At 30.3% G+C, this 18,823-nt stretch overlaps 1 protein-coding gene across 1 annotated transcript; it reads right to left on the bottom strand.

Annotated features, from left to right (window-relative positions):
- Window positions 1-5,705: 5,705 nt before the first annotated feature.
- On the bottom strand, window positions 5,706-7,103 carry LOC145073683 (small ribosomal subunit protein eS25w). Its single transcript, XM_079020196.1, has 4 exons — window positions 6,986-7,103; window positions 6,819-6,893; window positions 6,559-6,693; window positions 5,706-5,990 (listed from the first exon to the last, which is right to left on the bottom strand). The coding sequence occupies exons 1-4, from the start codon at window positions 6,986-6,988 to the stop codon at window positions 5,877-5,879; spliced, it is 327 nt and encodes a 108-aa protein (XP_078876322.1). The 5' UTR covers window positions 6,989-7,103; the 3' UTR covers window positions 5,706-5,876.
- Window positions 7,104-18,823: the final 11,720 nt, after the last annotated feature.

Genomic DNA, 18,823 nt, shown 5'->3' with positions numbered 1-18,823 from the left:
ACCTTTCACATTTCTACGCTAATCCCAACCCCGGTTGCGTAACACTCAACTTTTTAACAATCACAAACTAATGGTTCGTTGCGAAATGTACTATTTGAATTGTCCCTACAAAAAAAAAAAATTAAAGGTAGGTTTGCAATCCATACTGCAAAATTATTTTTATATGTATGAAAACAATGAACTTTATTATCAAGATTACTTTCTTTTTGAATTTTTTTTATGATATGAATTTTCAAAAACAATTTTCGCATCAAGATAGAGTTTGATATTGCAAAAAAAAGTCTTAAGTTAATAGAGATTTTACAAAAGAATAAGCTTAAAAATAAGGAAAAGTAAAAAAAAATGTCTTAAATATAGAAGACAATTTTCCCAATGAATAATGTATTTGAAGTGGTTATTTCTACCAATAACTCGCCATAGTAGATGTATAGCTACTTACGCTACTATTGTATTGTGATAATCCTTTCCCTTCTGTGGTATTACAACTACATAATCCACCACTATAATATAACTATATGCAAATATATTATTTTAGCCACCGAGGCTATTATTGACTTGTAATTCTCCATTAACAATAAGCAAGTACATCATTACAACCACCAAGGCTACTATTGACCAATAAGATCCCGACCCATAATATTACGACCACCAAGGCTATGGCTACCAAGGTTGTTGACTTGTAGTTCTGTCAATGATGATATTACGACCACGGAGGCTACCATCATAACTCAATAATAAAATACAAGTATGGCATTATGGCTACTAAGGTTGTCATTGACTTGCAGTTTCACCAATGATGATATTACGACAACCAAGGCTACCATCATAATCCAATAATAATAAACAAATAAACTATTACGTCCACCAAAGCTGTCACTGACTTGCAGTTCCGCTAATGATGATATTACAGCCACCACTGCTACCATCATACGTTAGTCAATTAGTATTACGATCACCAATACTACCATAACCAACAGTTTCCAATCATACATTAGTCAATTAGTATTACGATCACCAATACTACCATAACCAACAGTTTCCAATAAAATGGTATTCCAGCCACCAAGGCTACATTAAAGTTAATTATCCATATTTGGGGATATTATTGTCACCAAGACCATCCCAAAATACAAAATCATCTTGAACCATAACATTTCGGACACCAAGTCTGCTAGATTCTACTTTCCACCTTAATCGTATCATTGATCACATATAATACAATTCATAACCAAACAATTTTACTCGGTTTATATTCCAAGGGTAAGACAAGCTTAGCTCACAACCATAAATAATTGCATGAACACCAGTTAAGCTAGTTACTTATATTGTAACATAACTTAATTGTACACTTAGTTACATTAGCTTATAACTCCACAAAGAAATAAGTTTCTATAAATCCGGCTATATATGTTTAATACAACCTTCAACAATATATGACTTTATTAGCTTTTTTGTTACATAAAACTCCAAAACAATCAACATACTGTATTTATATAAATATACGTCAACAACACATATCTAGATACTAGCTATCTCTAGAAGCGGGTATGGTTACTCGACTTGTAATAATTTACATGTATTAGGCTTCGACTCTTGAAGCCATATTCTTGTCTCCATTTCCGCAACTCAGCTAACTCTAATCCAAGGTATAGAAACTTAATTATGAATCTCTTTGATGCTTCTGTTGGTTTCTCTTTAAAATCTTCAAGTTTGAGCTCCAGACCTTCAAAATTCATCAAGAAACTATTCTCTTTTCCTTCTCTAGAATGCAAGTATGAACTATGGGGCAAAACGATCAATATTTTCCCTTAAAACCCATTTTTTTTAAAAAATTTAGATGCGAGTTTCATCGTAGTGTTCGTGAACCTTTTGGCGGGATGTTTGTTTATGTTCGTTTATTTAATAAATGAAGGAACAAGTATACAAATTCTCGTTTGTTTAGTTAAACGAACGAACGAACATGAACAATTGTCTCGTTCGTTTAATTATGTTCATGAACATTCATTTACGTTTGTTTATGTTCGTCATATAAGTTCATTTTATGTTCATATATGATTAGTTGTGTCTGATTACATTACTATATTTATATGTACATTAATTTTCATATATGTTCAATTATGTTTATTTATCTTTGTTCATTTATGTTTGTTCGTTTATGTTTGTTTAGCATGTGCACGAACATAAACACACGAACATGAACAAGAAAACTTGTTCGTGTTCATTCATTTTTTCAGCTAACTTAAACGAACGAACATGAACAAGAAAACTTGTTTGTGTTCGTTCATTTGTTTGGCTAACTTAAACGAATGAACATGAATAAACCATCTTTCATGTTCGTTCGGTTCGTTTACAACCCTATGAGTTCTCGTCACGTATATCTTAAAATTGTGTCTCGGTCTTGCATAGATTTTTCCTCAACTTTGAACAACCATAATTTGTTCATACAAACTCGGATTTTGATGATCTTTATATCCATGCAGTCATATACGAGTCAATTATAACTTTCTTTTGGATTAAATTTTCCAAAAATGATTATATTTTTATTTACAATCTCATATACCAACGGGTATATGTTGTCCATCCTCTACAACTTCCGTCTTTCTTATACTTTGGGAAAATACATAACTTAACCCTTTATTTAACCAATAAAAGAATTAGACGCTTATTAATATATAAGTTATAAGAAACCAGTGTTAAAGGTTGTCTCCATCCCAATGAGCCCTACTCCTCATGCAATTCAATTTGATATAATATATATAGGATACTTAGTTTTCCAAATTACATTCCTACACCAAGTTTCCAACCAAAATCTCGTACAATAACCATCATCCACTCAAATTTCAAGAGTATTTACCAAGATGATATATTTTCCGTGCAAGATATTTATAGAACCAGTGATAATTGATAGTAGACCAAACTCCTTGAACTTTTAGACTTATCTCGTTGCATATAAAAGTGTCATGCACACCATGGGGGCGTTGAGGGGTGACAAAGTGGACAGCTGCATAGAGCCTAATTTTTTTCATTATATATTTTTATTTAAAAATAAAAAATTATAATAAAGATAAAGATATTTTTCTTCTTGTTGGTCTTGGACTTTTAAAAATATTTAATTTTTTAGATGCAAACCATGTATAACTTCAATAACTTTAAGTCTTTAACCCACCTAGCCTATTGTTCATCGGTGACAAACCTCCACCTCCATTAGAGCCGCATTAAAAGCAAGGATACTTACCATGTCTAACCCACCTTTTTCCTTTGAAGCTAGCACCAAATCCTATTTAATCCATATAGCCTATTTTTATGTAAGAAACTTGGATTCAAAGTAGGAAGTACTTGTTATTTTATAAAATGTCAAAAATGTTTTATTAAACTAAAAAATCTTAACATATAACTCGACGGTATAACTAGGGTTAATATTTGTAAGAGTAAAATATTTTGTTACGTACATGATTTACCATTGAGAGTTCTTATATTGCTCAAAATATATCATTATAACATGATATTATAGGTTTAACCGGTTTTTTGGGTATACATTGCACCTCCGGTCATTTTCTGTAAATTAATTTTTTTGAAACACAAACCCATAATATTTTTGGGTTGCTTTATGTGTTTGATTTTTCATATCTTCATTGCCTTCACCGTGTAAACTCATGAACTCAAGAACTTGCAGACAGGGGCGGAGCTTCAACATATGATTTAGGGGGAGGGGGTGGGGGAATATAATATGTATGAAAATCGGTGAGCAGGGGGGCCACCGCTAAATTTTTATATTTTTTGGTCTAATATGTATAAAATGAAAGTATAGGGATAATAACTTATCATTTATAGGTCCTTGAACAAGTCAATAATTTTTGAAAGTGATAATAACTTGAAAGGGTAATGGACTTTTGATTTTGTTCACATTTAGTCAGTAAATTTTTTTTTCATTATTTATTTGTTACTAAACTATTGAAACCGTTCACATTTTACCTTTATGACCAGTAATAGGGTGAAATGTGAACAATTTCAATAGTTCTATGGTCAGTGACTAAATGTAAACAAAGTTGAAAGTTCGTTTCCCTCTCAAATTATCCTAATATTCTACCCCGAAAAAGGTATAAAAAACAAATTATTTCATCACGTTCCTTAAGTTGTTCCTAACTATTTTTAGATATTAAAGGCTACCCAAAAAGTATTTTGTTTTTAGTTTATAAAGTTATATCAATTTAGTTTTGATTTTAGACACCTAATCTAATTATTGGCTACCAATAGGGTGTTTTGATTCTATCTAAATATCGATACTCAACTTCATGTTTGAGCTAATGCAAATTAGTTTGAAATCTTTATGAAGATTATATTCTTAATGTAAATCCAATAGTTATTGATAATAGATTTAAAACTAATGATGTTGCTTAGTTTCATTAAAGAATCATCTTCTTTTTCTCTTTCAGATGTTGTTGGTTAGTTCGTTGGTAGTTTCAGTTTATATTTGACTATGTATGTTTCATGTACAAAACCGTTAAGAAAAATTATTTTGTGTATGTTTAAAATAAAAATATCATAATGTTCTTTATCATTTTTTTCTTCTTTAATGAAAATAAGATGCTTTAAACTCACAAAAAAATTAATGCTATACCATTTTATTTTTAAAATATAATCGTTAAAAATAAAAAAAATTAAAAATAAAAAATTTATAACTAACGAGGAAGAATTCCTATAATAACTTTTTACATACGGGGCTACTTTTGAAACTTTAATATAATATAGACCATTTATGTATCTATGTGTTTGACCGTATGTATGTTTTCAACTATATGTATGTATATTTTAACATAGTTTCATAAGAAAAATTAAAAAGAATAATAATATTGAAAATACTTCTAAATGTATTTTGTGTGTAATATGAAATTTTCTAAATTTATATTGCATAGTTCTATAACTTAAAACTTATACATATAATATTGGTTTCGTTATACCTTTTTTGGGGTATAATATTAGGATAATTTGAGAAGGAAACGAACTTTCAACTTTGTTCACATTTAGTGACTATTTTTTTTTTTCATTATCTATTTGCCACTAAACTATTGAAACTGTTCATATTTTATTCTTATGACCGGCATAATGAAAAAAAATTTAGCGACTAAATATGAATAAAATTAAAAGTCCATTATCCTTTCAAGTCATTATCTTTTAATGACCGGAACAATTGACATAGCATCAAGCACGAGCAAACAAGCATTTCAAACAAAAAGCTTTTACACATAGCTGTTTCCATCATGAGATGTCTAAAAAACCTAAACCATTTGCCATTTTGCCAATGGCACATATCATCCAATCACATACTCATCTTTACTCTTGAAAATGCATTTGGATTCATACATTCATTATAGTGGGCCTCAACTAAGACCTAGTTTCTTGTGTTGATAATTAAACAATTAATCTAGACAAATATACATTGGTTTAAAGTATACTATTTGACCTTTTTTTTAACGTTAAAACCCGTAAAATATTTTGAATAATAATGTAAAAGTAGTTTTTTATTCTAATTTATTTTTAAATGTAAGGGTAAATTAGTCTCATTCAGACGATTTAATCATTAATTCATTCTTAAGAGAAATACATTTATGCTTATAACATTTTATCCGAACAAACATCGGTCTATATCATACATATGATTTGATGGGAAAAAAACAAAACCACTAAAAGTGATGACATGCCAACCATTTGAGAACAAAAATAATCGATTTAATAAAAATGTGAAATAAATCTAACTTTTTTTGGCGAATTGCAAATGACTTATCAAAATTTAGTCAATTCAATGAACTTAAATCAACTTAAATAAAGATGCCAAAGTCAAAAGTGGACATAGCTCTACTTATTTGTGAAGGAGGTTTTTATGTATTGGTAGCTCTTGTGTATATCTGCTGGCTTGAATGAGCAGAAACCATCCGAATTGCACCTCTTGCCATCAACTCTCGAATCGCTTTTCTTGCTAATGATCCGTTAATCTGTCATCATCATTAAAAAAATATTCATAATCACAATACACAAATAGGAATATAGGATTTAAAAATATAATATAATCCAACTTTTAACATATATTTGTTGCAAAACATGATAGCTTTATATTGTGTTTGACATGTATTAGACTACCACCGACATGAACTTGCTTTTGATCTTTCACTTGTGTAAATGACAAAAATGACCTCCCCATCCTAGTCATAATAAATTACCCTAGAGGTGTAGATTATTTTATACAATGTTACAATGAATAATACACTATCCTTGTGGTCCCCAATCTACCATTTTCAGATATATGGAGGTCAAAGCAAAATCATCAAAATATGTTAAGATCCTTTGGTTGCAAAAAGTGAGTTTTGGGGCCACATGTAATGTTCTTCCTAGGTACATTTTCAGATCATGGATAGAATCTCATAAGTGATCCTAAAACCCTAAAATTAAACGTATCCATAGAGTAAGGCACATGCTATTTTGACACAAGAATTTAACCTAAATGATGCTGCAAAGAGATGTCTGCAATAGAAAGAATAAGAACGTAGGAGAAAAAAGAAATACCCTTAAACGATCAGAGAGAATTGAAGGAGTGATGAGCTTGAACTTGGGTGCCTCGGAAATTAGCTTATCATAAGTAGCTTTATCAAACAGCACCATGTTGTTTACCTTCTCCTTTTGCTTTCCCTTGCTCCATTTCTGCACTCCGCAACAGCAATTTCATGATCATCAAAATTATAGTATTACAGCTTGGAAACAAACTAAGAGATGCAAACGAATCGGTAATCATCAACAAGCTTGAAACAAAGTAAATGTATTGTTACCTTCTTCTTCTGCTTTCCACCTCCGGACTTAGCGGGTTTGGAAGACGGCGGAGGTGCCTTCTCCTTCTTCGGAGCCTACAAAAATAACGTCGAGTGTTTAAACAGTAAATATACAGGCAACGATTCTAGAACAGAAAGAAGAAAATTTTCGAAGGGGATACACGTACCATTGGATCAGGTGAGATAGTAGAGGATGCGCGGCGGAGAGAGGAGCCGACGAAGGACGGTAACGGTGGTGCCCGGCGCTCTTCCGATTGATTAAAAAGTAATAACCCTAAGTTTCTACTTTCACCATTAGTTGTTCGGTCAAAGTTTGGGGCCTTTCTTAGGCCCAATACCGCTATTACTTGGGCCAATTGAAATACAAAATAACATAGTAATTTTCACCCTCACACTCAACTCATATATATATATATATATATATATATATATATATATATATATATATATATATATATAGATAAAAATCAAAATAAAAGATCAAATAAAAAAAAAATCGAAATCAAAGTGAAAAAAATTACACACATTAAAATCATGAGACCGGTTCTAAAAGACCAGACCGAAAAAATAGGTCCAGAAAAATTCACATCATTCCAAGGCCGGATCGTTGAGCAACCCTGAGACTGGTTTGAGACCATCAATATGTAGTTCTATTTCAACCAAACCCTAGAGTATAAGTTTACATAATTGGCTTTGTTAATAGTTTTGGATGAGAGAATGTATAATCGATGAAACTGGACAACCTGTATTTATTCGGATTCAACTAAATATTTTTTTTTATATCTACTATCAAATTCCATTCAATGGTGATATTCATATTGGACTCGATCCAATCCCATGGACGGGAGAATGTTTAATCGATGAAACTGAACAATCTGTATTTATTCGGATTCAGCTAAATATAATTTTTTTATATCTACTATCAAATTCGATTCAATGATGATATTAATATTGGGCTCGATCCAATCCCATGGAATTTCTTGGATTTTTTTATTTCTATGAGGTTTATCATTTTTGGAATAAATACTTTTGGTGAAATTTCAACTATGAAATATTGCATTTAAAACAAAAACAATAATTATTTAATATTTAAAAACACTCGTTTATTCATTACAACAACAATAATTAAACCTTCACTTATTACTTTTATTCAAAGAGCTAGAAATTACGAAACTCGTGATACACCTCGCCCGTTCTTCACCGATCTTGTAACATTTAGCAATTAAAATAGCAAAAGCATGCCCTCCCAACTCCATCTCGGTGACAAGATCCATGTTTTGCCCCCTCCCATTCCCGACATTGTTGATCACAGTGCTTTGAGTCTCCACAAAACCCTGACCATGTCTTGCTTCTCCGCTCGCATACCTTGTTTGTCTCTTTCGTACCTACCACTGTATCTGCAGTTACGTTCAACATTATATAAAAATAAAATCAGACAAAGTTTAATAAAATTACCATCACTAATTTACAAAACGTTGGGCACAAAAAAATCTAATTGGAACATATTTTTTAGCAACTAATTAATGATGTATTTTTTTCATTGAGAACCACTTTTTCGGTTTTTGCTTACCTATACGCAAGACTAGGAAGAAGACGAAGAGAAAAACAATTATAATGGCAAGAGGATTTGTGCTTTTTGCCATTTTGGATTTGATTGATATAGAAGTACTAATCGAGTGTATATTTATAATGCAAAAGTTTGATTAAACCTATGACACCATATGCCAAAACACTTAAGACAAATGAAGCATCTTCATATATTATAAAGATAAAACACTCACGCATATACCTTTGTTACCTTATGTTTGGGCTATATAAATGTATCTCGGTGACAAGATCCATGTTTTGCCCCCTCCCATTCCCGACATTGTTGATCACAGTGCTTTGAGTCTCCACAAAACCCTGACCATGTCTTGCTTCTCCGCTCGCATACCTTGTTTGTCTCTTTCGTACCTACCACTGTATCTGCAGTTACGTTCAACATTATATAAAAATAAAATCAGACAAAGTTTAATAAAATTACCATCACTAATTTACAAAACGTTGGGCACAAAAAAATCTAATTGGAACATATTTTTTAGCAACTAATTAATGATGTATTTTTTTCATTGAGAACCACTTTTTCGGTTTTTGCTTACCTATACGCAAGACTAGGAAGAAGACGAAGAGAAAAACAATTATAATGGCAAGAGGATTTGTGCTTTTTGCCATTTTGGATTTGATTGATATAGAAGTACTAATCGAGTGTATATTTATAATGCAAAAGTTTGATTAAACCTATGACACCATATGCCAAAACACTTAAGACAAATGAAGCATCTTCATATATTATAAAGATAAAACACTCACGCATATACCTTTGTTACCTTATGTTTGGGCTATATAAATGTATCTTAGTCTAGATCCATCATTTATTGTTGTTACTATGTTTTTCCAAGCAATTTCGTCCATGGCCATGTTACCAGTATACATTGCAAAGTTCTTTGTATACTCCGTCCTTGCAAAACCAATAGGTAAATGTTGATCTTTGTCTTTAAAATTCTTTAACCGTTTGTTTCACACTGATTCCACCATTTGTTCACATGCATATCATATTGTGATACTTGTGTATATAATTGTTACTATCATTGGAAGGTGAGAACGTCCGCGTTGCATTCAAAGACATGATCGATATTGTTCGGTGGTATGATTAATTTTACTTTTTGTAGATCGGTTGTTGAAATAAATGTCCACGTAGCAATGAAACAAATATAACTATTTAACAACTAATTTTAAGATAATAAACGGACTAAATTGTAAAGATTGTGAATATGGAAAATTAGTACATCATTAAATGATAATATGAGTGTAGATAAAATGATTTTAACCAACTATGAGTCTTAAGGTTTACTCTTACTCCTAAAGATTTTGTCTTTGAGTATTATAGGATTTAGTTCTCAAATATAATATTAATTGTAGTTTACACAATTAAATAGATAAACACTATGAATGCTTTGTAAGATAAGGTTATCGAAGTAAAATGGAGTTGAAAAAAGAGCTTTTTAGATCCATTGGTCATTAATAATGTTTAATTTGGGCATTTTGTGAAGGTATATATATATATATATATATATATATATATATATATATATATATATATATGATCAAGATGAAGGATTAAACAAATACAATCTATGCTTTTTGATGATGTGAAATAGTAAAACCCCATGTTGAATTATTGATGATTATGTATTAAATTGGTTTATTGAATAAATCAATAGAAATTATTGGCTAATTTTATAACACTTATCGTACCAATTTGGTTTGTATCCATTATTTTATTGAGTTGATGTGGAAATAAGGAGTTAAATATAATCCTATTGTAGTTTTAGTGTTTTACATTGCTTAGCTTCCTTATGACATCTAAGGTGGTATGACATAAACTTATTACACGTAAAATTATGTTTAGCCCCTTTTGAGCTTGAGTTAAAATTGATAGAGCAATTCATCTACCAAATACTAGAGTAAGAAAACGGTGCTTTGTAACACCCCACTTTTCAAATATCGATTAAACGACAAATAATCGTTTCAACATCTCCCAAGATCAATTATAAACTTAGTTATAAATTAAATTACAACGGAAACATAAGAAAATAAAGTAAAGTCTTCAATCGAAGAGCTCCGGGTGTTACGTCTTTGTGGAACTCATTTGCCGTCTTGTTGATCAATCATTCACATTAGCCTTCTTGCTGCCACTTGTTAAATCGTTTTTTAAATTGCGAACATTCAAAATTTATAAAAAGGTAAGTCTAGGGCCTAGTGAGTTTGTGTTGCACATACATGTTCATCACTTAAAAAAACAAATAGTTTTATCATATATCTTCAGCAAAACATATCACCCGATAGCATAATTTAAGGAAATGATTAATTATCCAGAGAAAGAACCAGTGGCTCGTTTCCCCTCCCTTTTGTACAACCTATCAAATTGTACTCTAGAATTTAAATATCCAAGTATATAACTATGATTCTCAATTCTCATCCCCGCCGATCACACACATCTGTCATGATCACGACGATTAAACACCTACCCGTTCCCGCTAAACATGTCATCCAAAAAAACACACACGGTATATAACAAATACAAAATAACATTTACACGCAACCATACTTATCATAAAACATACTATTAATAAATAAATAAATAACCGCATAATAAACATATGATAAACATTTATGTATGAGCAATCACAGAACACGAAAGAAAACTCACCTTGTTGGCATTAGGTCTTTATCAGATGTCGCAAACCTACTTGCAGACATGTACCCTACGTTTAACCAACATGCTCTTTAAGGCTACAATCCTAGAAAAAACATTATATATGTTCATGGTTTTAAACTATCAATATGTCTCGTTCAAACAACTAATAATTTTATAAGATTTCGTAATTATATTTTTCGTCATAACCTTAATAAAATTCAACATTTTCAAATAATAAAATTCCCCCTCCCCCCGTCCCCTTCAAATTTAATACTCCAAACTAATAAAATTTAAAGATAGATAGAAGTTTAAATTATCAAACTACAAAGGTTGTTTTGTAAGTTGTGATTTTAAGTCTAAAAGAAATTAAAATAAAAACTAGCAACTTATCACAAAACAGGGAGTATTAAATATAACTAGTAAGTGATGTTGGCTTTGTTAAAAAAAAATTAACTAAAAAAAATTAAAAGTGGTCCAACTGGTTTTTCAGTTAAAAAAATTGCCCAAAACTAAATAAAATTTAAAAAGTGAGCCTAAATTGACAATCTTATTAAAGTTTAGGGACCATTTATGTCAAAAAGCAGGCGCCCCTCACATACTTTACTGTTCATAAGGCGGTTATGCCTTTCATATGTATATTAACTAGGAAAAAATCTCGTTTTGCGGGGTTAGACACGCCAAAGAAATCAAAAAAACAGGAAGATTATAAAATTAGTCTCTAAGCAACGGACGCATTATTACATAATGAGTTAAGAAAAATAGTAATGATTCTTATTTCACCCAAATAACAAACAAATTTTATGGTAAACAATACCTTGTGTAAAAATGATTACATAGCATTTTTTTGGATTAAGTTGAAAAATAAAACTCATATATCGAAAATTGATCATACCCACAGCCCATAAAATTGTCAACCCGTCTTGATATGCAATCAGCACTCTGCAGATTAAAAGATACAAGCAACATAACTTAGCCCAATCCATTTATGGACATTACGAAAGATTGACCTACTGATCATAAAGAAAGAAAACAGGTAATGAATTTCAATGATAAACCAAAAAGAAAAGATTAATTTTTTTTATACGTCTTCCTAGTGGAACACGGTTGGGCAACAAGTCCCTCAACAGATTGGTGATCAGGTATTTGAATCCCACCTCCATTTGCAAAAATGAAAAGTATTGATAATTAATTATCTTAATTATGTAAAAATGCGCCAACTATCAATTAGTAGAAGTCAGTAGTGAGCAATTGCATTACCAGCTATGATATCTGGAAGAAGCTGATAGGACATAGGTTGGATATTCCCTTTTTCAATTTCATACTTCAACACAGACAAATATCCATACTCATCTCTAACATATCTGTTTGTAACAATATACAATTAACGATGAACATTCCTATGATCCTTTTACATCAGATTGAAAATATGAAATGTAAGAAGTCAACTTTTTGGGAAACTCACATGTAATTAGTGCTACAAATTACAGATAATACACTTATATCGGATCCCCATTATAAATTAGCATCCAACTGTCGCCGTTCTAGATCCCAAACCTTTCAAAATCATAAGCATTTTTGTAAGGATATAAGAGATGAAATTACATGGACATATAGATATCATACCTGTATTTCATTTTCATTCGAGACACTGAAAATAAACCCTTGGTTTTGTATGAACTAGAAGAAAACATAAGAATATCAGTGAAACATTAACATACACCTGTTATGAACTTAGACAGAGAACTCTTCTTTAAAATAGCAAAATATGACATAAAAAAAGAAACATTTGAGCACCATATGGATAATGAAAAAGTTCATACAAAAGAAAATATGCAGTAATTAATCAGTGATGAGACCAATAAAGCATGATTTCTGATAGAAGGATTAAACCCTTACTCCTTGAAGCAATCACATTCCGGATAATAGCAATGTATACCTACAGAACCAGAAGTTGTAGTACTTTAGCACAAGATTAATATTATAGAAAAGGTCATGACATGGTGCCCCATTGACGGAAAAAAGATATTAGGTCAATTTAGCTTTGTAGTGTTCTTTATTTTAAAATTTATTGGAAAAACTATGCTGGTAACAAATGTTGTAGCAATCAAGTTGTTCAGAAACGATTTTATAGTTTTAAGACTATATTGCCCCTGCCCACTGTTTTTATATTAATAAAATTCAATTCTTAAAGTTTTTGGGCCATATTGACCCTGCACACTGTTTTTACATTAAAAAAAATCAATTTTTACAGTGTTAGGACGATATTGCCCATGAACACTGTTTTTTATATCAATAAAAATCAATTTTTAAGTTGTAGGATGATATTGCCCCTAAACACTGTTTTAATATTACAAAAATAAAAATCAATTTTTACATTTTTAGGACAATACTGCCCCTGCACATTTTTTATATTAATAAAATTAATTTTTTACAGTTTTAGGACCATATTGCCACTGTACACTGTTATTATATTAGTAAAATTCAAAATTTACAGTTTTAGGACCATACTGCCCCATGCACACGGTTATTATATTGAAAGAATTCAATTTTTAAAGTTTTAGGACCAGGTTACCCTGCACGCTCTTTTTAGTGGGTTGATTTTGAAGCTACAATGTTTAATAGACTACCGTGTATCAATTACAACAATAATCCCTGCAAAATCTAGTGGAAAACCTAGATTATTCTCCTCAACTCCTTTCAAAAACAGGGTCTTTGCTTCACCAATATCATGGTTAATGACATTATTCCATTCTTTAATCTAAGTGGTGCCCGACGCTCTTGCGATTGATTAAAAAGTAATAACCCTAAGTTTCTACTTTCACCACGTTGTTAGTTGTTCGGTCAAAGTTTGGGGCCTTTCTTAGGCCCAATACCGCTATTAGTTGGGCCAATTGAAATACAGAATAACTTAGTAATTTTCACCCTCACACTCAGCTCAGATATATATATATATATATATATATATATATATATATATATATATATATATATATATATATATATATATATATATATAAATCAAAATCAAAGATCAAATCGAAAAAAAATCAAAATCAAAGTGAAAAAAATTACACAAATTAAAATCATGAGACCGGTTCTAAAAGACCAGACCGAAAAAATAGGTCCAGAAAAATTCAGATCATTCCAAGGTCGGACCGTTGAGCGACCCTGAGACCGGTTTGAGACCATCAATATGTAGTTCTATTTCAACAAAACCCTAGAGTATAAGTTTACATAATTGGTTTTGTTAATAGTTTTGGATGAGAAAATGTATAATCGATGGAACTGGACAACCTGTATTTATTTGGATTCAACTAAATATAATTTTTTTATATCTACTATCAAATTCCATTCAATGGTGATATTCATATTGGGCTCGATCCAATCCCATGGACTAGAGAATGTTTAACCAATGAAACTGGACAACCTGTATTTATTCGGATTCAGCTAAATATAAATTTTTTATATCAACTATCAAATTCGATTCAATGGTGATATTCATATCCGGCTCGATCCAATCCCATGGAATTTCTTGGATTTTTGTTTTCTACGAGGTTTATCATTTTTGGAATCAAATACTTTTGGTGAAATTTCAACTACGAAATATTGCATTTAAAACAAAAAAAAATAATTATTTAATATTTAAAAACACTCGTTTATTCATTACAACAACAATAATTAAACCTTCACTTATTACTTTTATTCAAAGAGCTAGAAATTACGAAACCCATGATACACCTCGCCCGTTCTTCACCGATCTTGTAACATTTAGCAATTAAAATAGCAAAAGCATGCCCTCCCAACTCCATCTCGGTGACAAGCTCCATGTTTTGCCCCCTCCCATTCCCGACATTGTTGATCACAGTGCTTTGAGTCTCCACAAAACCCTGACCATGTCTTGCTTCTCCGCTCGCATACCTTGTTTGTCTCTTTCGTACCCACCACTGTATCTGCAGTTACGTTTAACATTATATAAAAAATAAAACCAGACAAAGTTTAATAAAATTTCCATCACTAATTTACAAAACGTTGGGTACAAAAAATCTAATAGCAACATACTTTTTAGCAACTAATTAATGATGTATTTTTTTTTTCATTGAGAACCAGTTTTTCGGTTTTTGCTTACCTATACGCAAGACTAGGAAGAAGACGAAGAGAAAAACAAATATAACGGCAAGAGGATTGGTGCTTTTTGCCATTTTGGATTAGATTGATATAGAAGTACTAATCTAGTGTATATTTATAGTGCAAAAGTTTGATTATACCTATGACACCATATGCCAAAACACTTAAGACAAATGAAGCATCTTCATATATTATAAAGATAAAACACTCACGCATATACCTTTGTTACTTTATGTTTGGGCTATATAAATGTATCTTAGTCTAGACCCATCATTTATTTTATTGTTGTTACTATATTTTTCCAAGCAATTTCGTCCATGGCCATGTTACCAGTATACACTGCAAAGTTCTTTGTATACTCCGTCATTGCAAAACCAATAGGTAAATGTTGATCTTTGTCTTTAAAATTGTTTAACCGTTTGTTTCACTTTGATTCCACCATTTGTTCACATGCATATCATATTGTGATACTTGCGTAAATAATTGTTACTATCATTGGAAGGTGAGAACGTCTGTGTTGCATTGAAAGACATGATCGATATTGTTCGGTGGTATGATTAATTTTACTTTTTGTAGACCTGTTGTTGGAATAAATGTCCGCGTTGCAATGAAACAAATATAACTATTTAACAACTAATTTTAAGATAATAAAGGGACTAAATTGTAAAGATTGTGCATATGGAAAATTAGTACATCATTAAATGATAATATGAGGGTAGGTAAAATGATTTTAACCAACTATACTCCTAAAGATTTTGTCTTTAAGTATTATAGAATTTAGTTCTCAAATATAATAGTAATTGTAGTTTACGCAATTAAATAGAAAACACTATGTATGCTTTGTAAGATAACATTATAATGATAATATGAGGGTAGATAAAATGATTTTAACCAACTATACTCCTAAAGATTTTGTCTTTAAATATTATAGAATTTAGTTCTCAAATATAATAGTAATTGTAGTTTACGCAATTAAATAGAAAACACTATGTATAATTGTATACTTTGTAAGATAACATTATCGAAGTAAAATGGAGTTGAAAAAAGAGCTTTTTAGATCCATTGGTCATTAATAATGTTTAATTTGGGCAATTTTGTGAAGGTATTTATGAAGGTATGTATGCAAGTGTGTATATATATATATATATATATATATATATATATATATATATATATATATATATATATATATATATATGATCAAGATGAAGGATTAAACAAATACAATCTATGCTTTTTGATGATGTGAAATAGTAAAACCCCATGTTGAATTATTTGTTGAATTATTGATGATTATGTATTAAATTGGTTTATTGAATAAATCAATAGAAATTATGGGCTAATTTTATAACACTCGTTATTGTACCAATTTGGTTTGTATCCATTATTTTATTGAGTCGATGTGGAAATTAAGGAGTTAAATATAATCCTATTAGGTTAAAACCCGTGAAACCCAGAGTTTTAATTTTAAATAGAATTAAAAAATTAAGTATGTAATAAAATAATATATCATTCCTTTATAGTTATAATAGAAATGTATTTATAACATTCTACCAAAAAAAGCACAATACACTTAAAACTTTTATAAGTTACTTTCTTTGTTTTTTGTATCTAAGTAAAAAAAAAATGAACAAAATAAAATGATTCATTAATTCCATCGATAACAAAATAATAAACATGATACAAAATTTCCATTTTAACCTTGTAAAATGAAACCCACATTCTTTGTTCCATATACAAAAATAAAATCCAACCCAAAAATTCATTATAATTATTTTTAAATGCAAACGAGTAAACATTAATTCAAAACCATGGAATCACTTTCAACCATTTTCAACTTATATTTTATGAAATTGCTAATACCAAAGAGTAAATTTTGGTTAAAAAGATGTAATACCACATGCAATCAATAAATGAAAAATACACAATCTCACAATTAGCATGGATCTGGCTTATTTTAATCTTTTTTTCATGTATTTTTTTGTTCCTTACCAAAATGTCATTTCTACCCAACTTGTTCTAAAAATCTTTATAATTTATTTGAACTCTAAAAAAAATCAACAAATGACCAAATTACACTTTGTTTTTACTTTCCCTTGTAATTTCCAAAAATGACCAAACTGCCCGGCAACAAACAAAAAATTATTGAAACCATATCACTTCAATTTGAAAAACAATTTTCTTGTATTTCTTCACTTGTCTCATTTTTGGGACTTGCATCATCTATTTTTGCCCTTTGCAAAAATAGCAAAGTACTTTATAATTTTAAAAAAGAACCTAGTGTCATTTTCCAACCCTTTTGTATATTGCAACTTTTTTAAACTATTTTAATTCTATTTGAATGTGATATAACTATGTTCATCGTGATGTAGCTAGAAACAAAGGTCCAAAACCAAAAATACAAACTAATACAATAGTACAATGCCATCGTTTTTATGTTAAAGCAAAGGGATTCTTGATTTTTCAATCAAGTTACCATTTTAGCCTTTTCACAAAGTTTAAATATTGTGCTATAAAAAAAGGCACCCGCTATTCTAATTCTATTCTACAACTTTTTCTCCAAAGCGGGACTTAAACCCTCTCAACATTTGGCTGAAAGATATCTTTTTATCAATCTAATAAAGTTTTATCTTTTCTAATTTGACCATGTAACAATAAAATGATAAATGCTACTTTGGTGTTATATAAAAAAGGTTGAAATATATAGGTTATGAGATTACATTACCAAATGTTGTAACCTTTGCTCGTAAGTGCAATTATAATTGTAGAAGATACAACACCAGTGCACTTGATTTGACATTTTCAATGATATAATATACATAATTGCCACCATTTATATAATTTGTGAGTTGTACAAAAAAGTGTCATTAATAGCAACCAACTACTAAGACCCCATAAACAATGAATATCTATCAAAAAAATTAAACATAAATATAACCTTGTTTGATTGCCCATTGATCAGGAATCGCTTGTATGCTAAAATTAAACCGTTAAGTCAAAAAGAAAACACCACCTAATCATAATTTGTATACTGTATATAGTTTTTTGTGATATCAAACTAAAGTGTCCTCAAAGCTGCAATTGTTAGTGTTGCCAGGAAAATATGAAACGGTAAAGATAAACATAAAACATTAGAGGGGGGAAAAGGTCAAAACACATACTTGCAAAGAGCATATAAAAGAACCCTTTTAAGCAAAGATCACTAAAAAGTATAGTATCGAGGTATTTATAAACTTTTTATTGACAAATGACTTTAAGATGATTAAGCTTTGAAACTACCTTTAATCAGATTTTGTCAAATCCATTCATACCAAGTCACCATACTTGGAAGCCAATGTCTATTAAATTCTTCCTCCCCGTTCATAGAAGCTTGTTTGGTGGGATACACTAAATCGACCTCAAATACATCCTTATACATAACATTGCACATTCAACCTCAATATCATCGATGCATTGGTTATACACTTGATAAAAAAACTAATTTCTGACAAAAATTAACAAACTTCAAAATTTATTAAAGTTTTCAAGTGCCATAACTACAGACAGCAAACGGCGACAATATTCGATTGCGGTTTCCGTCAACAAATCATCCCAAATGCCATCTGAAGTAATTATAAAGCTTTCACCATGATTCAAAAGCTTT

Source organism: Lactuca serriola, chromosome 9, assembly GCF_051521515.1.
Source record: "Lactuca serriola cultivar US96UC23 chromosome 9, Lser_US96UC23_V15, whole genome shotgun sequence".
Classification (NCBI taxonomy): domain Eukaryota; kingdom Viridiplantae; phylum Streptophyta; class Magnoliopsida; order Asterales; family Asteraceae; genus Lactuca; species Lactuca serriola.
The sequence above is the reverse complement of the archived record's forward strand: the minus strand, read 5'-3'. Positions and strand labels throughout refer to the sequence as shown.

Bases quoted from the DNA above. Each gene is read 5' to 3' on its own strand.
- LOC145073683 (XM_079020196.1), bottom strand. The intron at 6,694-6,818 runs GTAACAATACAT...TGCGGAGTGCAG, and splicing joins GTGGAAAGCAGAAGAAGAAG to AAATGGAGCAAGGGAAAGCA. The intron at 5,991-6,558 runs GTATTTCTTTTT...TGATGATGACAG, and splicing joins TTCTCTCTGATCGTTTAAGG to ATTAACGGATCATTAGCAAG.